This window comes from Eleutherodactylus coqui, chromosome 4 (genome assembly GCF_035609145.1).
Source record: "Eleutherodactylus coqui strain aEleCoq1 chromosome 4, aEleCoq1.hap1, whole genome shotgun sequence".
Classification (NCBI taxonomy): Eukaryota; Metazoa; Chordata; class Amphibia; order Anura; family Eleutherodactylidae; genus Eleutherodactylus; species Eleutherodactylus coqui.
In genome coordinates, this window is record NC_089840.1 from 229,458,858 (window position 1) to 229,486,320 (window position 27,463).

The 27,463-nt window shown below is 45.5% G+C and overlaps 1 protein-coding gene across 2 annotated transcripts in view; it reads right to left on the bottom strand.

Annotated features, from left to right (window-relative positions):
* JMJD1C (jumonji domain containing 1C) overlaps window positions 1-27,463 on the bottom strand; it is a 226,024-nt gene that overhangs the window by 129,822 nt on the left and 68,739 nt on the right. For both annotated transcript variants that reach the window (XM_066600820.1, XM_066600821.1), the window contains exon 2: window positions 18,212-18,376. In XM_066600820.1, coding sequence (XP_066456917.1) covers window positions 18,212-18,376 — 165 coding nt within the window. The remainder of the gene's footprint in view (window positions 1-18,211; window positions 18,377-27,463) is intronic.

A 27,463-nucleotide genomic window follows, 5' to 3' on the forward strand; every position in this document is an offset into this window, starting at 1 on the left:
TATTTAAACCCCGATGACCCCTTTAACCATCACTTTAATGTTGTGGTTCTATCAGTATTGTTTCAAAATAAGAAAAACCCGTGGCAGCGCTTACACATCTCCGATAAATATTAAACAAAAACAGCCTCCAGAATCCTGTTTGTTTAATAAAGTGACATGAAGATTGACTGGTTCAGCCTAAGTAAATACAATAGCAGCAGTAGTCTGTTTACACAGCACTGAACACCATGCTGCTTCCACTGCACCGAGATGTCGAAACTGCAGAGCCTTGGCCTCCCAGACTTCAGATTCTGAAAATCTTGGCTGGGGGAAGCAGCATGATTCACACAAGGGCAGAGCTGTCTGGGCAGGATTTCTCGGTTTGGATAATGACCTCAGAGCTTCGCTGAAGCCACATCATCCAGAATGTGTCAAACTGATTTGTTGATTCAGAACAAGGCCGATGATTACTTTGCAGCATGTGGAATGGAAAGCTTTAAAGGCTGCTACAAATTCTACCACCATCTGAAGGAAGACTGGGGGGAGGAAAAGAGATAAAACTGTAGAACATTGTATTCATGGGTGGACGAGCTATTAAAGAAACGGTATCCGGGAAGAGATATATAGTAGCAATCTAAATGGTTTCATAGAGTCAACTATAGTGTTGTGCCAATGCCAAGAGGGTGTTCACAAGCATGACGTTTAGTGCTGTGTAGAAGGTATGCCTTAAAGGGCATCTGTCTAGTTTAGGACAGCTGTGATGTCACAAGATTACTTAAAGGGATTGTGTCATCAGGATCAATCTGCCCGAACCAGATGCCTGTTACCCTCATGCATGTTGTAATTCAAGAAGGTTGTGATGTTTGACGTTCGTACGTGTATTTGTTGTGTATTTTACGCATATGAAAAATATGCGCATAATACAAGGGACACATGCGCCCATGTGAGTGAGCCTTAAAACACCCATTGAGGCACCTAGTATACTTATCGCAGGTTCATGCTACCTGTGTTCAGCCAGCAATGAATTGGATGACAGAAACCCTTTAACCCTTTCCAATTCAATTTGTATCCTGGTTTTCCTAGGGGGCCTACTCTTTTTCTGCTGGCTAAGGCCGCCTGCAGACGAGCGGAAATCCCGCCGCGGGATTTCCCGCGGGATTTCCGCAGCTGAAAGTTTGCATAGGAGTGCATTAAAATACGCACTCCTATGCAGACGGCCGCGGTTTGGCCGCGCGAAATCTCGCGCGGCAAACAAACCGCGGCATGTTCTAATTTTCTGCGGGGCACGCACTCACCCGGCCGCCGGCTCCGGTCTGCGCATGCGCCGGCTGCGCGGCAGCCGGCACATGAAAGAGCCGGGGCCGCCAGGCGCGGGTGAGTACGCGCTCGTCCCTGCAGGCTCTCGGGTCGGATCGCGCAGCGAGAATTCTCGCTGCCGGATCCGACCCGCTCGTCTGCAGGCGGCTTAAAGCCAGTACTGCATCAGGTGACACGTTGGATAGGCTCTGACAGCAGAGAGGCTGGCAATATAACAGTAAGGGAACCCCGACAGACATCTTCCAACATCAGAGCTGTACAGCCTTAAATCATGTCTTAAGATGTCAGATAGTGGATGGGAAATGGTTAAAAAGGAGTTTACAATAACTACCGGTAAGACTTTATAACTTAAGTTTGGCTGCATTAACCCTAAAAGATCCTGAGAATGGGAGTGTCTGGCTCACATACCTAATGGAGAAGTGAACAAGCAAGTGCAATCACTCTCCGTTTCCAAGTCAATGGATGATAAATGGTCAAGCATGTTGCAATATATACATATGCTATAATATGTGCCAAGTGAGGGTCTGAAACAAAGCACATGCCAAAGACTACTGAATGTCCCATTATAGGTAAATCTAGTATACCAGCCATCACAATGCCCTCTTGGCCAGCTGGAAATACATAGGGAGAAGTGACTGAATATTATCCCTCCTTTGGCTAATGCAATGAGGTATCCAGAAAAGTAATGACAGAACAGAGTGTCGGAAGGGAAGAAGACCTTCCATCCAGCGTGCAGTAAAAAAACATCTTGGTTCTTTCATCATGCGACATTTCGACCGTTCGTCTTTCTCAAGCATTGTTTGAGATACATTTACAGTCAAGTCGTCGCATGATGAAAGAATAAATCTGTTCATCTAATGCACCCAGGATGTTATACTGGGAGGTTTTACTGGACTCTTTCTTGTGGATTCCAGGTTGTATTGAGTGAGATCTTAGGTCACAAACATTCTCATCTGCGGTGCATGAAGGTCGGACGTGCGGAGCAGTTGGCATCACTAGATCTGCAGGCAGCAAACAGTAAGGCCGTCCCCACACAGACTGTTTTTTACAGCATTTAGCGGGTGTTTGAAACGCCTCCATTGCGCTGAGCCTCCACTGATTACAATAGGGCTTCTCTGACAAGCCTTGTATTGTCGCGTTTCTAACGCATGCCAAAGTGAACGCGGCCCGTTCTATTTTAGTGCACTGCAGCGCTTATCAATGCGCATCACTCACTGCAATGATGGGGTACGTTAAAAATGAAAAACATACTGAAAAACGTAACGTTTTCACAAACGCCCGTGTCAGAGTGGCCTAAAGGTGAATTTATGACCTACAATTCTTGAAAGTGACAATTTTGAGAACACACTATATAAATATATATATATTTATTAGTAGCTTTGGCATATAGAAGTGTTTCTACCAATAGTCATTTTATGCATCACTTTATGATGGGTGCAAGGCTGATCCCTGGGCAGCGGTCATAAAAACGTAGAGACCGCAGTGCTAAATCATGGAAACAGTAAGGCCTCATGTCCACAGGGACAGATCCGCAGCGGGTCACCCGCACGCGTGATCCGCGCCCCATAAGGATGCATTGGACACCCGCAGGTAATAAAATACCTGCGGATGTCATTTTCCCTTGAGGTGCGGATTGCGTGTGCGGGAAAATACCCGCAGCATGCTCCATTTTAGTGCGGGTCTCCCGCGGGGACGGCTCCCGCAGGCTTCTATTGAAGCCTATGGAAGCCGTCCGGATCCGCGTCACACCCACAGCTGAATTCCTCCTCTCCGGCGCGGTAGCACGGGAGAGCAGGAGTTTAAAAAAAAAAAGATGGAGTGCACGGCGCATGTCCGCAGCACGCTGCCAGCGTGCCAAGCACATCCGCCGAGCCGAAGAAAGAAGAAGATCTGGCCGCAACGGAGGGCAGATCCGCAGCGTTCGGACAGGTAAGTAATGCTTGCTTTTTAGCCTCATGTCCGTGGAAAAGGAGGGATCCGCTGCGGGATTCTGCATGAAGAATCTGCGGCGGGTCTGATTTTCCCCGTGGACATGAGACCTAAGGGATCCATTGTTTAATCAGCACTGTTGCATCAGTGAAGGTCCCAGAAGTTGAACACCCGCCAATAAAGTGACGGTTTATTTTCCCATGAGCCCATAGACTTGACTAGTAGGACCACAAGAGCACATTTACCTGATGACAACCATAATATGCATCAACATGCGTCATCTGAAGAGCAGCTAGGTGTAAGGCCCCATTACCATGTAAAAGCTCTGGCGCTCCGACCTGCTCAGCTATTCCGTCTGTAGGAAGTTCAAAAGCAACAAGTCGAGATTCTCACGGAATATGAGTGACTTAATACCGTTATGGAAAGCAATAGTCTAGGCAGGCCGCTGCTTGTTGAAGTATGTTTAAACAACCATTACAAAAGCTCTTAAACTACTTCACAATTTCCATGTTCTCACCCCAAGTATTTAAGTGACCCTCCTGCTCCTGGCAGGCAGATACAGTTTCATCTCCACCTAACAGAACTTAGAAGATAGCAAAAAAATAGTATTTCAAAAGGATTGTTTTATGTCTAGACAGGAAAGAGCGCAGGGGAAATGGGATGATAACCCCAACCCCTCCACTACCTATGGTGGTATAGCCCTTTATGGGCTATACATTGGAAGAGCAGATATGCACATCATGTTATATACATATTATTATCTCCCACCTCTGCACATGGGCATTAATACCTCAAGATCTCCTTTTGCCAGAAGATCTCCTTTTGCCAAGTTCTAGTATTTTGGGTGCTCGAAGCCCTTTTAATAACTTAACTGCAATTTTAATTCATTGCCAGATGATTTTTTTTTTGTATCGCTGCAAAATGTGTTAAAACAACAAAAGCAGCCATGCTCACCCATTCTCTTCCCCGGCTATCCAGCGCTGCAGCCCCTCGGTCCTCCTGGGGTTTGTTTAGGAACAAGTAACACCTGACCATTGCAGCCAATCAAACGCTGCCATTCTTCAGGCATCATGACTCCCAGTATGAGAGACTATGGCAGGGGTACGGCTTGTGACCCGCTTTGGCCTCCAATTGACAGCAGCAGTCAAGTGGCAGCCATACCTAAACAAATGCCGGGAGGCCCGCGGGACTGCAGCGGTGGACCCCCCGAACAGAGGACCGGTAAGTATAGCTACTTTTGTTACTTTAACACTCTTGCATCGATACTTTAAAAAAAATAGTCCGGCAACAGGATAACCCTTTCATGTCGGCACACAATTCATTATCTGTTCCTAGGCCAATCATTAAAGATATTCTCATCCCAATGCCCAAACTTTGTTACGTCCGGCGGTCCCTATGGAGTGAATGGAATGGGAGCCCACACTTCGGGAAGTGCTGGCACCCCAAGCAGTTGGACCCCTACTGATCTGTAGATAGGGGATAACTTGTAGTTCTGGCACAACTCCTTTAATTTACAGAAACATACATTTTCAGCATTTAACCTCACAGTCCCAGCCTGGAAAGCCCCACATACATAGACTCACTCCATGTGCACTTACCTAGACCTACCACTCATTTCCACAGCCCCTGCCAGCCTGAGAGGGTCCGTCCAGACTATACTGGTAACAATGGTTCAACTTCCAGAGGCGAGACCGCAGGAACTGGCACCGAGAGCTTGCAGAGCCAGTGTGTTAAGAACAGTGTAGGAAAAGTGTGCCCTTTAATAATTAAGCAAGTGCCTGGAAAAGGAGTGTTTCAGCTTATACATTATTCATTTCCCCTCGCAGGCTGATGCAAACTGATTTGGCACGGAGATCTTCCCGTATCTTAGATAATAGTCGAACTCTAACAATACCGAAAATAAGCAAACATGCAAAGTTACAAATGTATTGTACCACCGATACATAATACCAGAATGCAATGTACATTTATTTTATTTATATATATATATATATAATAGGCCTGGTGATGTGCAATACATTTTAGGACATCTATGTCACCCAATACCACATGTGAAGAGAATACTTGGTCACTAAAGCATCGATAGACCATTAAACACACCCCATTCCAACATTGCTAGACAAGGAGTACACATCCCACCCATACGTATTAATCCACTGTGCTTGCAGGTAATGGATGTGCATTATCACATACATATTCCTTTTTATTTGCCCTATTAGGACATGTAGACATCAGAATGGAGGTTCCCCCTCTATAATCCCCTTTAGTGGCACGCCTGGAAAATCTCCGGGGCTTGCTGCACTTACAATGCAGTTTAAAAACTGAAGATTTCCGTGGACAGCTCTAGTGCTAAAATGCTGGCCAGGACACAGTTATTGTGCCACTTTACACGTTTGCTACTTCGAATTACCTCAGGAAAATCTCCGGGACTTGCTGCGCTGACATGGTAATAATAAACCTGCCACTGAAGGGGTTAAGTGGCACAGAAAACAGCTCTGGAAGGCTGTCAATGTACCACATGGTCAGTCAGTCATTCGCCAACCTCAAGCTACTGTCTATTTTAAGACCCCTGTATAAATTCGATAATGGTCATCGGATCCAGCCCATTTTGGCAAGACCATACAATCCTAGTACGTGTATGGAAGCCTTCTAAATTTTCTCCAACCAAAAATTTCAATGCTCGATCCTTTTTGCCCCCCCCTTTATAGATAAGCGGCCACAATAGAGCCATCCCACTATGGCCTTCTCCATCGTGCCCACATAAAACAAATTCATATGTTTGAGGATATCGGCCAAAAAGTGTTTGGCCAACAGCTATTATAGGTGGATACTCGCTAAAGGTGCCCATACCCCTTCAACAGCACCTCTTAGGCACGATGGACGTGACCACTCTGATTATGAAAAGCGTTTGTGTGAGATGATACATTCATTTTATACTGATGAGTATATATTGGTGTTGAGAAGTCTTTAAAAAAAAAAAAATTTAAAAATACTCATGCAGTATATATATCAATCCTTCGCCTTCTGGAAACCAGAAATTAGGATATCACGTGGCCACCATATTGCCATGTTTTGCTTTCCTGGAAGTGCTAATACTATTTGCTGACAGAAATAATTTATTTTTTAATGTTGACCTAAAATTTCATTTTCACGTGAAATCTATCTTCAGAATCAATGACATGACAGCTCTGATGAGAACAGTGTGCGCAACAGATGGCCCCAGTCAATTATTAACCAAGTGGATAAACTACATGAGATTGCTTATTACAGGCATAGCTTTCTGACACAGGGGGAAATTATACAACTGCTTCTTCACAGGTCGTCAGCAATGGAAATATTAACAACTTTGCCCCCATTCACATCTGCGCCAGCGATCCTGGTAATTATTCTGCAGCGCTTTCAAGCATAGGAGAACACAGACAATACAACAATTACATGTGATATACAATCAGTGTGAAACAAACGGGGGTGATACAGGAGGTAGGTACTGGTGTATCTTGACGCCACCGGAAGCTAGGAGTCTAACAGGTGTCACCAGGAGTGAACGCCCGTCACTCCTCTAGCTTCGGATTGGCTGACTAGATACAGGAGTGACGGGCAGGGGAGCGAGCAGGACACTGTGTATCCCAGTAGTGACTCGGGGCTGCGAGGCGGACAGCGACACTGAGCGTCTGCCAGACAGAACAAACCAGCAGCAGGAGGGGTGGCAGTGATCCGGGGTGAAGTGCTTAGATGGATGCATCGTAGCACTTGCAGCCGGAAGGTGCACAGGGGAGGCCGTGCGCACACACCTGACAAACCCTCCCCACCCCACACCGGGGACTGTGACAGAGGGGAGGCCCCTGCTAGCGGAGATGCGAGCCCGCCAGAGCAGAACTGCCAGGGCAGCTGACAGCAGCAGGGGTCGAAAACTGGGAGAGCCCGCCAGACAGCAGGCTCCCAACACTCACATCAGCAGCAGTAGGGAGATGCCAGCGGCACACTTACAGCTGCAGATTCTGGTTGCAGGTGTGCATCGGGAGAGGCCGCGGGACAGCAGCCTCCAAACACTCACATCAGCAACAGGGAAATGCCAGCGGCACACTTACAGCAGCAGCCTCCGATGCAAGTGTGTGTGCGTGTACCCCCAGCCAATCCGGAGTTGTGGGCATTCCCTCTAGCTCTGGCAGGCTAGTCCATGTCTCCACCCATTACTGTGGTGGTGTCAAGATACACCAGTACCCAGGATGTACAAAGGGGGGGACGGGAGATAAAGCATTGGGAGAACACAGGCAGTACGGAAATTACACATGGAAATCAGTAATTAAGGTAAGCAGAGTGGAAGGTGTAGGGAGCCACAGGGAGGGGCAGGGGAATTAGGTCAGGAGATTTGGTATGCCTCCCTAAAGAGGTGCGTTTTTAAGGCACATCTGAAGTTATGTGCATCGGGAATTGTCCAGATGCCTTGGGGTAGAGCGGTCCAGAGAATGGGTGAGGCTATGGTGAAGTCCTGTAGGCGAGCATGTGAGGTTCTTATTAGAGGGGTGTTTAGTCTGAACGTGGCAGTGGATCGGAGTGTGCGGGCTGGGTGGTGTACAGACAGGAGGGAAGCAATGTATGGTGGTGCGGCGCCATGTAGAGCTTTGTGGTTGAGGGTGAGGAGTTTAAATTTAGTTCTGTAGTGGATGGGAGGCCAATGCAGTGACTGGCATAGTGCGGGAGCATCTGAGAAACGACTGGATAGAAAAATGAGCCTAGCTGCTGCATTTAATATGGATTGGAGAGGGGAGAGTCTGGTGCAGGGAAGGTCAATGAATAGCGAGTTGCAGTAGTTGAGTCGGGAGTGGATGAGGGCGATGACGAGTGTCTTTAGCGTGTCAGTGGTGAGGAAAGGCCACATTTTAGCAATGTGCAGGTGGCGTGTTCAGGCCAGAGATTGGATGTGTGGGGTAAAGGAGAGGTCAGAGTCCAGTGTGATCCCAAGGCAGCGGGGGCATGTTGTCTGGAGGTTCTGATGGTGCCAGACACTGGAATGAAAATGTTGAAGGGAGGTCGGTTGGAAGGCGAAATTACGAGAAGGTCAGTTTAAGAGAGGTTAAGTTTGAGAAAAATGGTGGACATAGTATTAGAAACAACGGACAGACAGTCGGTGATATTTTGGAGGAATGGTTCAGAGATGTCACGGGAGGAGGTGTATAGTTGGGTATCAGCGTAGAGATGGTATTGGAGGCTGAATTTGAGGATGGTTTGTCCAATTGGGGCTGTGTAGCTAGAGAAGAGAAAGGGACCAAGGACGAAGCCCTGGGGGACCCTGACAGCAAAAGTAAGTGGAGAGGAGATAGAGAGCCAGCGAAGGAGATGCTGAAAGAGCGATCAGAGAGGTAGGAGGAGAACCAGGAGAGAGCAGTGTCCTTAAGACCAATAGAGCGGAGCATAGTGAGAAGGAGGTCATGGTTGACAGTGTCAAATGTAGCAGAGAGGTCAAGGAGGATTAGTAGGGAGTAGTAGCCTCTAGACTTGCAGTCATCAGGTCATTTGATACTTTTGTGAGGGCGGAAATTTTCAGTCTTCAGAGCCAAAACACCACAAATACCCTAACTGCTGGATCTGGCACATGCCAGAGCTAAATAGAACTGAACGGACTCCACCGACTTCTGGCCTTCCACTTGACATTTCACCAGCACGCTGCGCTATTTCATCTGGCATTTTCCACCAGAAGCTCTGAACAGAACCTCCGATGGATATATATGGACCCTTTAATATGTTTTATAGTAAAAAAAAAAAAAAATCCTCATAAAACCTATTAAGCTTCAATGTTCAAACAGTCAAGAGCTCAATGTCTCTTCCCGTGACTAGCTAAGGCCTTAAAGAAGAACTAAACCTTTCCTAAAACTTTTGACATGTTAAAATGACAGGTCAGAAGTTTTGCTTGGTGAGGGTCCAGGAGCCGAGACCCCGAATGATAACTGAAATAAAGCAGCAGAAGCCTCTCCGCTGAGTCCTGTGTCCCTTCGGCCGTGATCAGCTGTTCTTGAAGGGTGAAGACGGGCTCATAGAAGTCGGTTTTATTTCAAGGCCACACTGGTACTAGGAGGATAAGGTAAATGCTGTGTGCAGCCTATTAAACCCTTACTGCCTCAGGGGTTCGATCAGAAATAAGCTGCACCACAGACTTTATACATGCACTTAGAAACAGCTTCTTTATTTCAAATAAGTGGTTCATTCATGAAGGGGAAAAAATATGGTATGCAGTCCAATAAGAATTCAGACATGATAGCCATGCTTTGGACTCGTGTCCTTTTCAAGCTAGTATAGACTTATTTCGGAGAAGGGAGGGGGGGGGGATAACTCCGTACATAAACAGACAACCCTACAAACAAGCAGCAACCACTTCAGTAAATTCCTGGAAATACACTGCTGGGCTCAAAGAAGTCAACTCAGTTAGGACTCCGACACACCAGGGCATTGGGGGTCCATGTACGGTCCATGTTAATCCTCGGGCAGCACATGGCCCCACTGTAGCCTATGGGGCTATGCCGATTGACATTTTTTCATGCAGGAAAACTCATTTTTCTATTGCTGCCCATAACATGAATGGCAAATAGGACAGCTAATGCATGTCAATACACTGTGTAACCCGGGCAGCACTTGGATGGACATTTGCCCGTGTGCTGTCTGACACAGGTTGTGCCCAGGTTGCAAACATGGAAAGTGTGTCCCCAGCCTTACACCAAGCATACAATTAAGAGCAGACTCATAAATGCAACAAGTCATTAAAAGGGGTATTTTCTGGCCCGAAGCATTTCTCAGTGGATAGGCGATTCTATTCAGGCTGGAATACCTCAAGGTTCTAAAGCAGATATGAATTCAACTTTTATATAATACCTTTTCAGACACCTCCCCCTCCCATTTGAAAAACCATGTGAACCATGAAATCATACCATATAATAATGTAGACTTTAAGAGCCAGTAGGACCACAACAAGAGCAAACGCAACCATTTTAGAGTCCCTATGAGAAAATGGTTTATAAAAACATCAAAACAAAATAAGTCCGTAGTAATTGTTAAGCAAACCGAGGGATTCAAGAAGCCAATTAGGCCATAAAACCAAAATATACCATTCCTTGAAGCTCATTTCTCATAGTCTTTCCCAGAATAAGCTCCTCGGCTGTCCATTATTTGGTCCCGCTATGTCTTATTCGTATGATTCCACTGTGGATAGAGCTCAAAATACGCAATGCCAGTTTCCAAAGTAACCAAATCCGTAAAAAGCCCACTTTTCTCCCAACCCATAATACAAGCCAAGGTCCTTCTCTTGCGGCATCATTATTGCACTATTACAAGGCCATTTCCTACTGTAGTGCAGCACCTTTTTATTTACAACACAAGAGCGGCGTTGCAAAAAAACCGTCCTTCGCACGCGGCCGCACTTTTGTATCTTGGGAAGCCGCATCACCTCAGAGCAGCAAACGAGAAAAGAAAAACTGCAACAAAACCAAAACCTCGCTTCTTTTGTTTTATCTTTAATTATTAAGGTAAAACAACGGACCCCATTCTAGTCCATGTCAATCATGTGATGGATTTGGCACTACCCCTATATAAAAACCAGGACACAAAAACAGAAATCAAAAAGTGCAAATGTGAGCAAGGGCTAAAACTCAAGATACATGTATATCCCAACTTCACCTCTAGGGCAGAAGAAAACCACAATCAACGATTGAGAAAGAAGGGGCCATGTATGGGTGACCCAGTCCATGGACAGCCATGGCTTTGGATGAGGGGGATGCAATGCTACACTTCCACCGCAGTGGAACTAAAATGACCAGCTGCAGCTTCCCATGGCGATAACAGCAGATCGAGGATTTCTAAAGCAAAATCTGCCATCAGCTTCATTATAAAAGGGGTTGTCATTTTGAGACCTTGTGGAAGATCATCTCAGAGAATACAGGGCGATACAACCCGAATATGCCTCCCATGGACGAATAGATAAGTGGTAGTTTTTCTTTTATACCCTCAATGATGAACAGCAAATAGATTTGCTTCAATTCTTTGGTCTCTTAATGCGGTCTTCGATTGTTCTTAAAATTAATTCTTTCAGCAAACGTACACATGATTCCCAAATTCTATCAAGTGTTACAAGGTTACACATCGTGTGTATGGAAGAAAGTTGTGACATGTTTGTGCACTTGTGTAGGCATGTTAAAACACTAGAGAAATAGGCAAGTACATAATAAACTACCACAGTCATCCGTAAAGCTCTCCTCAGTGCTGCACCGCCCTCCTCCTCCACCTCTATCTACCACCCTACCCGTGCTCTACATTCTACCAAGGATCCAAGACTAAAAGGCCTCTGTATACCGGATGAGTATTGGGCGTATAAGCACCAAACAGTCATACCAGCAAATATCGCTCCTCTTAGAGCTCCTGCACACTTGCGTTTTTCTTACGCGATTGTCAATGGGACTTTCTAATGCTAAAAACGCATTGCACAAAAATTGCAAAGCACCACCTTGCGATGGGTTTTTAACATTAGAAAGTCCCATTGACAACCGCGTGAAAAAAATGCGCAAGAAAAACGCAAGTGTGCAGGAGCCCTTACAGAAGAGCGATCGTTGTTTAAGTGAACGGAGTCTGCCAGGGATCATTCCAGCCTGCCCTCCTCCATTCACTGTAAGCAGCACTCAAACATTGAGTGATCCCTTGTTTAGGTAGCGAGAAGCCGCTCGGTAGTTGTTCCTTTTCAGTGAGCTGAAATAGAACGACTAGCGATAATTGAGCGACTTCTCCTTCAGTGCCCTATCTGGAGCCATGCGTACAAGCACCAACAGTCACCCGAAATTGCTCATTTGAGCAATGATTCGGGCAACTATCGGTCCATGTGACGGTACCTTTACATCCTCCATATTCTGAACTTCTCACTCCCATCTCAAATACATTTCTTGTGCTGCACCAGTTTTCTGGAATGCTCTACTTCAGACAATCATCATTAGCTCCCAAAATTCACAGCTTTAAATTTAGCTAAAGACTTCAAAGTCCCTTAGTAATCTGTTGAAATGATTAAATGGGACATGCTGGCCACGCTGTTTCTGTAACTTGTGAGATGTAGAAATGGCCTAGCTCACTGTGTATACACTTTATGCAATTCCCCGTCACTTCTATGGGCGTCACAGAAACCGCGCAGCATAGGGTGCTCAGCTGTAAACCCAACCGCCCCTCAGAGTCTTGGTGCATACGGGGGTCCTAGAACAGGGACCCGCATTCATCAGATTTCCAGTGGATATGCCATAAATGTCGGAGATAAAAATACATTAACTGCTCTCCTGTGAGCCCCTTGAAAGTAGAAAGCTCATGAATATTAGACATGCATAATAGAGAGAAGTGGCTGCTTGCAAAGAGTCCCTCCCAAGCTCCCGGAAAACATGAGCTCCCAGGTAATGGCCTCACATCAGATTATCACTTGACAAATGGGCATTACCAATGGAGCATGAAGACAAAGCAGCATGGGACGTGATCTACACCCAGTGTAATGCTAATGACAATAGCTCATTTAGACAATTACACATATATAGTGGAATGATGTCAATACTGCTGAAGTAAGAGCAGCTCCAGTTAAAGATTAACCATCACAATGGATTGGGGTCCCTGAGCAGAAAGAATTCATCAATTGTGATGCACTAAACTAAAAAAAAAATCAGCTGCTCCCTCGTCCATCATCTCAAAAGTAACGCTGCCTTTATTCATTACTGAATCTGTACTCTTTACACTGCACGAGATTAGGGATCATGCACACAGATCAGTATTAACATTAAAACCACCGATAGGCGACGTGAATGACATTGATTTATCTTATATCTGACAAGGAGGGATATATATTAGTCAGGAGGTGAAGTGTAGGCCCATTTACACGCAACACTTATCGTTTAAATGAAACGAAGTCAACAACGTTCTTGCTTTCAAATGTTGAGCGTTTACATATAAAGATAATCGTTTGAAATCCTCGCCATTTCCCTCATTAGCTAAGTAAACACTATTTGTTGTTTGCTCAGATGGCTGTGTGTTGATGTGAGGAATCTCTGACTGGGAGGTTTTTAATGAGTGTGAAGAAAAAAAAGTCACTGTCCTCTGCCACAGGAGTCATTGTGTTTAGCGGGGCAAACAATCACCCCTCCCCTCAAGTCCTTTGAAAGACAGAACAACTGAATGAAAGCCATTTAAACTTGAGGACAAGCAAAGGAACCAACGGCTATTTTTATGCAGGCTGAAACTCAGCGATAAACGACAAGCGACCGATTAGTGCACGATGGTTTTGCAATTACATGTCATGAGGATCGCTCACTTACACTCGTTTGGACGAATTTTGAGCGGTAATTATTGCGTGGAAATGAGCCATTAGTTCTTGCAGTTGATGTCTTGGAAGAAGGAAAATTAGAAAAAAGTGTGAGGATCTTTTGAAAAGGGCCAAATTGTGATGGCTAGAAGATTGTGTGAAAGCATCTCCAATACAGGTCTTGTGGAGTGTTCCCAGTAGTGGTTAGCATCTACCAAAAGTGGTCGGAGGAAGGACAACTGGTAAACTGGCGACAAGTTCAAAAGGCATGCCCAATCTATGAAGGGCCCCCCCCCCCTCCCCCTCACCTCACCTCTTACAAGATCTGCTTCTAAAGACTTGGTGTGCCAGATACGACAGGACACCTTCAGAGTTCTCGTGGATTCCATGCCTCCACAGGTCAGATCTGTTTTAGTTGCACGAAGGGCCTACACAATATTATGGCAGATAGATGGACATTCAGTCGCAGTCATAACTCAACAGCCACAATCTAGCATCTAGAAATGCGCCAACTTCCCACCAACAGTCGATGCACGGAAGACATTCGGTAGGAGTCATTTGATGCAACTTCGTTATGGACTACATTCCAAAGAAAATGAATGAAGTAAGATCAGAGAACCATAGCAAGCTGAAAGGAGAGCTCGTTAGAAAGGTTACTACTTTAATGGGACAGCTTTTGTAGTTTTTGCTGTGACCGATAAACGCCAGAATCCAGTGTGGATGGTAGAGGTCTCCCAAGAAGCTCAAGTCTCTGAACATTCTAGGGATTTTTCCAACATTTTCCAGTCCGGCAACAAAACATACAACTCTAATATATAGAAACTTTAATCGTTAACTGTTTAAAATAAATCGCATCACTTCTTAATGAAAGCAGTAACAAGAATGCTTGACTTTTATAGAGGAAGGTCAGGAGCACACATAGGCAACATTTCCACCGGTACCCTCCATAAGATGCCAGCCTCTCGTTAGTCGCTAGAAGCCAATTGTAAGAGTAGGTATGCAAGCAACAACTCCCGAGTGCATTCAGTGAATACCCTGCTGAAGAAACGGAGCAATGGGGGAAAAAGCGATATAAAGCCTGTCTGTTGGAGCCCCACACCTGCTGTGTGCCTAGCACCGCAAATGTCTCTCCATGTTCAAACTACTGGAGCTCTGTAATTGAACTGCCAACCGGCAGCCTCCTAATGAACAAATGTACCACTGGGCTCAATAAGAAAGCAGCAATTAGTATTTTGTCCTTGTTGCTCATTTCCATTCCATCTCTGCTTTCCTTGTCAAGTTTCAATGAATCTTACTTTTCCATTATCCTGTGTCTAGTGGGGGTTGTGCAGCCTGTTGCTTACATATTGTAACAGAGCCATTATGCCATCTCCTATCTGTGGGAATGTTATATCATACGCAGCATTTGATTTACAATAATGATGCTTTATTTCCTAACATAAAGTAGGCATATCTTAAATAAAAATGGACCAGGAGAGATGTAGATTCTCCTTGAGGAGAGCACCGAGCAGGTAGGAGGTGACTTATGAGGTCATGCATGCTCTTCTTGGAAATTTAGTATGCAGATGGCACAATGCCTCTAAGGTGCCACCGATTAGAGGTAGTACTCCTGAAAGTCAATGTCTGGAAATACTGTATAAAGCCAAAGCTAGAGTCTTCTCTGGAAGCATAAGATAACCATGTAGAGTCAACAACCTACTGAACACCGATGAGGGGCAAAAGACCCCAAAACAGTCCGTCTGTACATGGTTATCTTTTCCTTCTGGAGAAGATTTTGGTTTTGGATCATACAGTCATGTTACAAGCCCCGTTAAAAGGATAGTCCTAGAGGGATTTCCAGGTGCCAAGGTTGATTGCATATGGCTTCAGATCGGTGGTGGTATGACTGCTGGATGCGGTGGTGCTCCCAGCAATCATAAGGAAAACTGAAGGGGGAATACCGCTAAATCAATGCGGGACTCGTTAACCCTCAGGATCATGAGGGTCCTGGCAGTCGGACATCCAAAAGGAATAGCGAGATGCCATTTTTTACAATATTGCTCAACAAGGCTTTTTTTTTAAAGAAACTTCCTATATTTATGGAGTCACTTGGTATATCACATCATCTGTCAACAACTATGGAAATAAGACATTTACCATTATGGTCCACATGGGGTATGTTTGGCAAAAGTAAGACACTTTTTTTTTTTCTTGGCTGGAGTTAATGTATACCAATAGTTTTCCAATTTCATCTCCTTTATAGTAGATCGATCTTGTTTAACTTTGCGCTATTAACATTAATAAGCTGCGAGCTCTGTTGCTTTCTATTGCAACCATGGACGTCTTCATCGTTGTGCTGCTGAAAAAGTTGAATCGCCTGCTAAACTCTACAGAATATCACGCGCATACAGCCCTATTGTTTTCTATGGGTGCATTCGGAAGGCAGTGCAAACACAATTAAATTGCGTATGTATGGCGTGATTCCGTGTAAAAAGGTCTAAAGGGAAATGAGCAACGAGTCACTCCATCTGTTTATGGCACGGGCTTGTCATGTCCATGCAGCTGGATGTAAGGAGAGCCATATGAGGCAGGGGAAGTATCTGATACTTGGGTTACAAACATAACATATACACAGCCGCACAAGTGCAGAGATGCCGCTCTATACTGGTGGCACACTTACAGCTATGCCTACTGTCTCCACGCCAAGTTGTGAGAGGCGGCCGGCAGCCGCGGTTTGCGCACGCCAAGTGTTCCTTAAACGTCACTGTGGCCCATTTTCATTTGGAAGGCGTCTTCTAAAGATAAACTTCAGCGAGTCTGCAAGGCCAGGAAGAAAATCATTTTCTCCTGCCAAGGCATATCTAACAAAATAAGTGGGGCGATGAATGAAAAGCCTGCAGTCAATAAAAGTATCATCATCTGAAAATGTACTGCAATGGAGAAGCTGACCTTGACTCCATCATTAGGTCAGATAGTCAGGCGGCTGCAAACCCACCCAGATACCATAAGAGAGGATGATTTGCATATGGTGACCGTAGGGTAAGGAAGCATAATACATGGCGATAGGAGTTTATATATGCATTTTTATTTATTACTTTATTTAATAATGCAAATGGGAGATGGTATAAGGCCTGTAGGGTTGAAGAAGATAAGGCCGGGCTCACACGACCGTGAGAGCCGACGTGCCCCATTACTAGAGTCTTGTGCACCGGCATGCAGCAAGTACGCAATGACATGCATTTTGGGTGTGTGCCACCAATCCCCATGCAGTACCTCGGCGTATATGCATTCACAACACACGCCAATATGGTGCATGCATGGTCTATTGGCATTAAGTGTCGTGCAAGATAACAACACGCCCGTGTGAGAGCAGCCTAAGAGACAGGGAAATAGGTAACAGCAGAAGATAAAAGGTAGCAGACACTGGGTTGGTTACTGGTTACCAGCAGAGGCGTGTAGTGCGGGTAGAATAAAGGGCAACTGCACACCAGACAAATATTTAGGTTTGGTGCCGAGGTGTAAGTACAGCGCAGGATACCGAAATAGAGATTCATCTACCTTACAATTTATTGGTTTGGAATAGTTTAAGGTTTTCCCAATTCTATAATGACTGTCAAGTTAAGGATGCATTCACATTGCATTTGCAATGTATGCTTGGTGTATGCACCCCAAAAAGTTCCACTGTATACGTCAAACATATTCATATAGGTGTCTATTCACCGGATGGAGGCCAAAAGAATGTCCTTTGGGCCTCCATCCAACTGGTATGCATCAGTACACTGACATGCCAAAGTCAAGGTGCGTCAACCAGTTGGAATACCCCATTATTGTGGAGGTACACGAATTCCATGAAGGGCTACAAGCAGTGACACATAGCAGGCATTGGCCAATGACTTGATTTGGGTCTACTGATCCGCTTAAACAAGCGCCTTGTTGAGAGAACTGTAGTCCATGGCTTCATGGGGTCTAGAACCCTACCTACCATCAGCCCGAAACAATTGGTACTGTGACTCATCAAAGCACAAACACATGTTGCCATTCCTCTAGGGTCTAGTACGAAACCTCCCGAGCCCAAGTGAGGCGCTGTGTCCGATGTTGCAGTGTTGACATAGGCTCTCTGGAGGGTCTTTGGAAGGCTGTACTGGCCTTTGGGGTGAAGGGTCTTTGGAAGGCTGTATTGACCTTTGGGGTACACGTCTGGGGCACACTGCATTGAACACGGATGTGAATTCTGCTGGAGCAGCTTCTGTTTGCATGTACAATTCTAACCAGATGCCGCCAGTCGTGACCACTGTGGGTGGTAATGCCTACTATAGTGCATTCCCAGTGCACACGATGCTGTGGATCGAGGAATACTAAATGCTTGCACAACTTCATTAACGGAACGTCAGTCTGGCACCCGCTATCACGCCTCGTTCAAATTCAGATAATTTACGTCATCTTGCCATGAGCACCCTGGCTGGTGTTCAACCTCACAATTTACACAGGTGTGGGCATTCCCAAGCGTCACCTGAGGTAACCCCACTTCATAATCCATTTACATACTGCTATCCCGTGACTTCTGGCATACAGCAAAAAACAAAGTGGAAAAAAAAAGCAAAACCACAATCATTCAGAAAATGCGCCGATAAAAGGAAAGGACAATTATATTTTGACTGAAGACGACATTAAAAAAAATTGTAATTAAAAATTCCCTCTTACCAAGGCAGGCCACTGGACTTGCTTGACCTTTGATCCCTGAGCCTGGCTGGGGTCTTTCTTCTTTGCCCAGACCAGCTGGAACTCCACAAAAAAGGCTGTAAAATCTTCATACACTTTCACCCATTCTCGTTTATCCCATTCTAAATCGTCAAATTCCACATACACCTAAAAAGAAAAACAAGAACATATATACATTAGTGAGTCACCAAGTGGCACCGCCTAACCGTACCCAACTTTTTCATTTGGACCTTTTTTAACTGACAAACATGGCACTAAACGTTTCCCCTTTTCATCGTTTAAAGGGCCACTTTCAGAAACGGTCACATGTTTGTAGTTCTGCCAAAACCAAAAAAACTTATCAATTAAAGCAGAATTAAATCTTAAATAAACATAGAATTATTAATTGGAATGCAGGAAAAGTCATCTCAGCCGAAAACATAAACCTTCACAGTGGGGAATATATAATTCCTACACGGGGGGTAACGGCACAAGCAAAAAGGGAAAGACAGCCAGCACTAAACTTTTAGAAATGTGACTTTCTTGCTACTGCAGAAAAGTGGCTTCCTATTTGCATACCTGTGTCCCAGGGTTCATTGCACGCCCTATTAGACTCTTTGTCTTGTTGATCCTCTCCACAAGGAGAACCATAGTCTAGTTTTTTTACTATTAAAACACAGATATAACGATCCACGGGATAGGAGATGATCGATCCCCAGGGTCCCCTAGTGATCTACAGAACCTAGGCTGTCCTATTTGAATGGCATGATGTGCACATGATCAACCGCCACTCCATTAACTTTTACGGGACGGAGCGAGATCAATGCGTTTGGCTATGTTCTTCCTTCAAACAGAAGTGAATGGAGCGGTAATCGAGCATGACCACCCACCTTATTCACGTGGGGCAACTGGAGTGTGCCATTCTCTAAATTGCCCAAAGACAAGCCACAGACCATGGTTTGGACTTAATTGTCTGTGAACCAAAATATTGAAAGGGAAAGGGAAGGGGGGGGGGGGGGAGAGAGAGTAAAAAAAAATAATAATAATAATAGCCATCTACTGCTGTAGGTTACGACAAGTCTACGAAGCTCTGGCATTCGATCGTAGACCGCTCCAGCCTACAAGGGCAGCGTCAGTGAACACCGGTCCAAAGTATCTGTGTTACTGGAGGCAACATTCTACAAATATCAATTTGCCTTTACATTTGGAATTCCAATATGCTAAATAGTACTTTTATTCAGCCTCAAGCAACAAGAAACCTCATCAGGGGTCATGGTACTGCTAATACAAAGTCATATCACATCACTATAATTAAACCCAAACAGTCATTGTTCGCGAGGCGAGGGTATTATTTAGCATTAACGGTGAGCCTGACATGTTGATTTAAAATTGTGAAATCTCACAAAAATTATACATATTCAGACAGATTGCCAAAAAGGAATGTTGAGAATTAGCAATGGGTTCCCTTTGGTATCATTTGTCTAGCAAGGAGACTGAATGCATTAGCGAGAGTCTACGAGGCAGGCCAAATGTCCCTCCGGGCACCGAGACTGAAAATAGCTCTTCTAAATATAAGGGAAAGCCTTGGCAAACCTCAGCTGAGAACAGCAGCAGCGGTAGCGACAGCCTTCATGTATGCAGAAAATCTTCAAGAACATATAAAGGTCAGGGACAAAACATGAATATATACATAATGAAGGAATAAATGAGTTTTAATGGGGATGCGCTAATTTGCTCTCTTCTTCATTTAATTTAGGAGGATCCAAGGAGTCTCCACACTGACATCATACGCTTCAATGGAATAAAGAAGACTGCGCATTACGAAAAAGAGTGAAATATCCATATAACCCACAAATGCATCCCAAGAATATCACCCATGGCTCAGCTCTAGCAGATCAATAGTCGTTGTTAGGTTGATCAACAAAGTGTTTGAGTATCCTAGCAGGAAAAAGCCTCATGGCACCGCCTGTAGAGTTATTTTTTCGTCTTATGGCACCGCCTGTAGAGTTATTTTTTCATCTTATGTTTACATATGTTTCTTCCCAGGTAGCACTGCATCAACCATTAGTCTCCTTACACCATCTTGGAGGTCTCCACAAGGAAAAATAGTATACCCCCCACCTTCCCCACCACCACCACCAAACCTAGTGAAGTAAGTACATGGGTAAAGCATATATCTAAAAACTTTCCCCTCTCCAATCCAGGCTCATCTTCTTGTCCAGTTGCTACACTGCAGCCTCCACCCTGTGCTAATCACTGCACTGGTTGCCCGTACAATATAGAATACAATTTATACTCCTCACTCACATCCATAAGGCTCTCCACAATACTGCACCTTCCTATATCTCCTCCCTCATCTCTGTATACTGCCGTTAAATTACATTCCTCTCTAATCCGGATCTCCCACTCACGCCTCCAAGACTTTTCCCGAGCTGCACCAGTTCTCTGGATTGCGCTACCCTGGACAATCAGGTTAATTCCCAACGCCCACAGCTTTTAGCGTTCCCTAGAAACACATTATTTTAGGAAGGCCTACCATATTCTCTAATCTAAACTCTTCTCCATCTACCCTGATCTACATTCCCCCTTGGAAACCTGTCCCCTTCTTCCTTCTGCATCCTCCATACACCCCATTGCACCTGTTTATTCACAAACATGGCTGGTGGACCACTCACGTAGCTTTATGTATATATGTATAGTATCCTGTGTCTATACTTCCTTACAGTCTGTAAGCTCTTGCGAGTAGGGCCTTCATCCCTATGGTTCACAAATTGGGGAAAACATACAAAAAGTAGGTCATAACATTCAATAATGAACCAATGCACATCTTGAAGTACTGCAGAATATGTTGGTGCTATATCAAGATTATCTCACCAACTTAAATGAATGACTGTCAACATTGCCCAGCCTTTTAATTAATTAAAAAGCATGGGTAGACTTCTGTTTCTCCTTGTGGAGACCACCTAGTGGGATGGAGGAGACTTACAGGCCATTCAACTCTCCTCTGGGAAATTTGGTGTGCAAATTACAGATAAGACCATGACTGTAACAGGTCACATATTGGTAGACAGCTTCCATATAAAATCGATCTCCGGCCTTCTAACAGGCCTTGTAACATGACTAAGGGTACAAGACAAACCATAGTCTTCTCCAGAAGGAAACCATAACCACGTACAGACCGTTGTTTTGGGGGGGGAGGTTTGCCTCGTCAGTGTACATTACATTTCTGGCTTGCACAGTAAGAGTCCGGATGTGGGTCAGGAGGGGTATTGCTTCTCCTTATGGAGAGTGCCAAGTAGGTGCGATGAGACTTCCAGACCATGCAATGCTCTTCTGGGAAATGTGGTATGCAAATACCTTTTTCCTTCTGGAGAACACTCTGCCTTTGGAATATATTCCTTGTGCATGTTACAAGGCCTGTTAAAAAAATAAATAAATTTCGGACATTTGGAGACTGACTTACAATTAAAGGTTGCAGTATTGACGGAGGTCCAAAGCAACTGGGTTTAGGGGGTATTTCCAGCTGGTGGACCCCTACATAAGAACTTTAGATGCCCTAAAGAGGATATCTGACTGCAGGCAACATTTTCAAAATGATCTAGGGAGGACAGATTGGTCTGATCTGACAGGCGCTGCAAACGAGGCGCACGGCTTATACAGATAACTCTTGTGAAAGTTGTTTAATAGCAGGGAACAAACTACAAATTAAATCTTGTCCCCTAGATGTAACCTCAGGCCTTCTGGGAGCACACAACCTGAGCGCCACCCAAGTGTCAGTCACTGTGAACCCATCTGCTATGTGCAACAGACATCAGTGAGGTCCCTGCAGCCCCCCTCCCCGCTGTAAGGCAAGAACACAGCGGAGCTCTCCTCCTCCCCCACGTTCGCTGGTATGTTCTGTGGGAGCGCGGAGAATGCCGTCCCCTGATAATCACCTGTCATTGTCAGCTGGAATGACCTCAATTCTACCCACATGGCGAAAATACGACACTGCAAACAATGCGCCTCTCATGCAATGTGGGAACCAGCGGAACATGGCCAGCGCTCTGTGCGACGCCTGTCAAATTATAGATCACATCTTCGGCTTTGTTTCCCTTTCCGTCAGGGCTTCTGCCATATTTTAGAGCGATGATAGGAGAGTATGGAGCGCCATTCTTGCAGCCAAAAAGATCAGTGCCCAAATAAACCCCATTAATGGCTTCTATTCTCCGCATATTGTGCACGCAAAATTTACGTGCGCAAGTACGCCCGTGTGAAGCCGGCCTAAAAGAGGAAAAGCCGACGGCGCTGCTGTACAGAAGGACGGCAAATCCGGATATCTGAATAACTTTATTCGGGCCACCCCGGCTCCTTCATCAGGCCGATGGAAACAGTAGAGTTCGAGTCTTCGCCTAGTTCTGACTGTCCCAAAATAAATGGAGCTGTACCAAGTATGCGCGGCTGCTACTCCATTCAATCTCCTCCTCACTGCAGGATACAGGACCCCCATTCTTGAGATGGGTGGGTGTCTCAGCAGCGAGCCCCCACTGATCATATATTTATCACCTATGGATAGGCGATAAGTGTTTATTGACGCAGCCCCTTTAAGCGGCCCCAGAGTTGTTTGGCAAGGGCTTACTTCCCTCTTGCCTGTGAGAACACGTGTGCTTGGCTGAGTCAAATGAGCACATATATAGGGGGGGGGGGGGGGGGGGGTAATTACTGAAGGTGTATGGCCAATAAAAGGGGATTTTTGAGCATGCTGGCACTTTTCAGGCAGGGGCTCTATGACCCCCAAATATTCTGATATGCATGCCCATTACTTTATTCCACTGTCTGCCGTTTCCTCCGCTGCTTCTGCCATGCTCAGTGGTCATCTTCCTCACTTCCGCTATATCGCCAGTGTGCGCCCTACTACAAGTACCTTAATACACCGTGAGCATCTTACTGAGCATGCTCCGGCTTGGCTGCCACATCCGCTCCCATCTATCCGCCCATCCAATCAGCATTGGGGTAGGATGCCGGAGAAGAGGAATAGAACCAGAAGCCGCCCTGATAAGGACGTATACACATGGGAGAGTACAATATCAGTCCCAGAAACTACTAAACTTGCGAATCTAGATGTGAACATGATGTGTTTTTTTTCGCTTAGAGGTATCTATGTGTACTTGCAATTTTCACACGAGTGGAAAAAAGAAATAAAAATAATGTAAGCAAACCGCGTGGGACCCAGGTCATGTGACAGACCCCGGAAAAACGTGCATGGACGCGGATTAAATATGGAAAGCTCATTACAGGAACTTTTATTGGGGCATTATCTTTTGAAATCAGTTTAGTAGTTGAAGTCCTATAATACCCCTTTAAGTATTTAAATACTATATTACAATTACGTCTCGAGTCGACTTTCCTCGGCATCTCCAAGGACTTGGAGGTTAGAACAAAATGCAATTGTTCTAACAAAACGAAAGTGTCATAGCCAATATTATTTTATTTCTAGATCACAGGCTACATAATGGAGCCTATCCGAGAGAACACGAGACCGAGCTACTTAAACTCCCGGCAGTTCTGACTAAGAAGGTCTTCACCTTCTACATGAAAGAAATTCTTCTTTAACGCGCCTCTAAATTTAGCACCATCTGCCAGTGTGTCAACTAACACGACTACGTCTGCCACCGAAGATATGGCGGGAGCTTTTATTTTGGTAGCGACACTTGCACAAAAGACACTACGCGGTCTGATGTATCCGCCGTGCCAGCCTAAAAATAACTAATGGAAAACCGTACACAAATGAGAAGAATATGCGCAGCTAAATGGGCGCGGGGCTGCGTTTCACAGTCTTATTAGGCGCGCAGTAAAGCCCTCAAGGCGAAGAACAGACCACTCGGAAATAGTTCCTTCATTTACACTTCAATTCCCTTGTTATGTTTCAGTCTGTAATAACCAATTCACAAAGGTTGGTTACACTTTAATAACACTCTATACGAAATTGGGTTATATTAGTCCACAGCCCCGACTGAAATCAAAAACATCCTCCGTCCCGAATAGCGATGATAATCCTATTACTGTCCGATCTCATATGGAAATCTATAGGAAGTGTGTGGTGAGAGATTTGAGCAAGTGTAGGAAACTCCATACAAACGCCTCTAGTCCACATGCTTCTAGACCTACTATGTATCAGCAGTAAGTCCCCCATAGACTGCTTTCTGACAGTTGTAGACGGAGACACAACAGTTTATCATCACAGATTCGTAAGAAAACCACGAGGGGAAAACAAAAAACAAAAACAAAAAATTTTTTATATTTTTATTTATATTATGGCATTTCCATCACACACCGTATTACAGGCATGTTCTCTGCTTCAGAGGCATCATACAGTGGCACACGGAGGACCCATTAGGCTGTATTCACACGGGAGATGGGCAGAACTTGCATAGGAAAGGAACCCATTGCTTTCAATGGGCCACTACAAACAATGGTTTGAGATTTAAAAAATCATATGTCCTATTTTTCTGTATTTCTGCCTCAAGAATTGCCCATTATCTATGGGAAAGTAAAAGAAATGCGTTGCACTCCCACTCCCATGCCACATGATGTGCATGTAAGTGTAATGCGTTTTTCAAGTATTTTACTATTGAAACCACATGCGATCATTTCATGCATGTCAAAAAAATAACATTATGTAAATTTGATGCCAATTGGGCTTTTTTTTTTTTTAGGCCTCCTTCCCACGAACGGATTTCCGCCGCGTAATTCGCGGCGAAAATCCGCTGCGTTGCCCGCAGCTATTAGGTTCTATTGAACCTAATAGCTCCATGCTCACGATGCGTAATTCCACCGCGGAATTACGCACCGCGATTTCTCCCGTCCTCACCCGCAGCATGCTCTATTTTCTGCGGGTGAGGACGGGCTGTACGCACTGACGGCTTCCATTGCAGTCAATGGAAGCCGTCCGTTCACGCTATCTCCCGCTGTAACCAGCGGGAGATAGCGTGAAAAAACGCTTTCCCGCCCACCGCCGCGCGTCATATGACGTCATATGACGCGGCCGGCCGCATCACGTGACACGGCCGGCCGTGCACGTGACACGGCTGGTGACGCGGTGGCGGTGGGCGGTGACGCGGCGGCGGTGGGCGGGGAAGCGATTTCACGCCATCTCCCGCAGGTAAGTATAGGGGCTCTGGGGGGCGCCGTGACGGGCTTCGCAGCGTAATATTACGCGGCGGAGCCCGTCACGCTCGTGGGAAGGAGGCCTTAATCTCAAAAAAAATCAGATGTATACGTAGTGAAATCACAAACGAAACAGTCAATTTTTTACTAACCTACATCGCACTCTCCAGTGTACATACAAGCCTTAGCAGGCTTCACACATCCGGATATTGAAATCAATGGAAGCCATCCGACCCGCGGCCCAACCACAATTTACATTGCGGACACCTGCGGCATCACCTAGCGGAGGTCATCCACATCTGCGGTCATGCACAGTACAGCAAAAGCAGGTACGCAGGGTCGCCGATTGGAGTCAGGGCCGGCGAAATCCGGCTCTGCTGTGTGCAGCAGAGATTACACAGCACAAATGCCAATTATGGCTGGCAACTAGACTAGTCATCATGACTGAGCTGACAAGTTGAGGTGCTGGCGGCAGGAAACATAGCACCGCCTGCATGTTGCAGAGGAGTAACCCTGCTGTGTAACACCAGCAAAGGGTGTCATTACATAGAGCGCTTCTTCCCTGCAAAATGTAAGGGGGAAAATGCTGATTGTGGTCGGCACCTGGACTCATCAGTTCAAATAGCATGCCAAGCCCAGGTGCCGGCTGCAATCAGCAGAGCTCCCCCTTGCGTCTTGCAGGGCAGAAACGCTGCAGTGTGATAACATCCCAAGGCTGCGCTCCAATACAGCTAAAACCGCTCGCGGCTGAAACTCTGCAACAGTTACATGAACCGATTGGCACTGGCTGCCGCGCCGGGGGGGGAGTTTCAGCCCCAAGTGTCTTTTATTGTGTGGGAACGTAACCCTAAAAATGGTTTACCTTATTGCTCAACCTGTTTTCAAGGAACAATTCGCACCACAGGAAACATGTCGCTCTGCAATCCCTGCTTAGAAACCTTTAGCAAGACACTACTGTCCCAAACCCAGACAAGCTTCTGGATATACTATGCACTTCCAGCCAGTGAAATAGTCCGGAGTCCGTTCAGAGGTTCTGTTGCAAATCCAGCACAAAGTACTGAAGAAAATAGCGCAGCACGCAGTGTTTTCTTCTGGTTAAATCACGGTCAGCTGAGTGGAAACCGAATGGACCCTATTCTAGTCAATGGGGTCTGTTCCAGTTTGGCCAGGAGATCCACCTTCCCTGCTCCTCGGATGGAGCAGAAAAACTGAACCCCCGACGCAGACGGGAAAGCAGCCCAACACCGCTGCCATTTTCAATGTCGGAACAACCCTGTTAGCTCAAAAAAGGCTTCCAAAATTGTTGTTACAGACTCGGCCAAACTGATCGTTCTTGTATATGGAGACGCTGGAGGTCATTTGAATGAATGCTCATCCGATATCTATTGGAGGGGTATGGGCACCAGTCATCTGTTTTTGGATATGTGGTCAGTAGCGTTACACAGATGAGGCCATCACAAGACCTGTAACCAAATGGTATCATTAATACGGACTTGCAAGGGCAAAAAACAACTAGTTCTGGCTTAGTCTTTAAAAGAACACGGCATACAGAAAAAGTCTCAGCCTCTCAATATCCCATTGTCCTGGAAGACGGTCACACAAAGTAACTACGTAGGTGCCCGGCAAGGACAGACTTTCCGTACCACTGATCTCCAAGACTCGGCTCATCCATACATGGAGTATGCTCCCATGTTTAATATTGATGTAGCGTTCCATGTTTTTGCATCTTGCGAAAGACCGAGATATTTCATCCGAAAGGGTCGTGCAACGCCCGTTGTTTCGACATAGCGGATGTAACACTCAGCGAGTCACCATCAGCCTCGACCGTGGTTGCTTTAGTCGGTGCCATAGTGCTTTTTGCTCAGGTATACCTTTCCAATAAATCTCAGATTTAATATACATAAATTGGCCCTCCAATCTCTAGCGGCTCACTGTATATTCTTACAGTAATCCCATTTCTTTTCTAGCTTCTTATGTGCCTTTATTCGTAAAGACGAGATATTGGCTCAAACACAAAACAGAAAGCGAGAAAAAGATAAGAAAAAACTGCTGACAACGGCAAAATCCCCACAAACACTACAGTTAATACTGAGGTTTATTAGTTAAGCT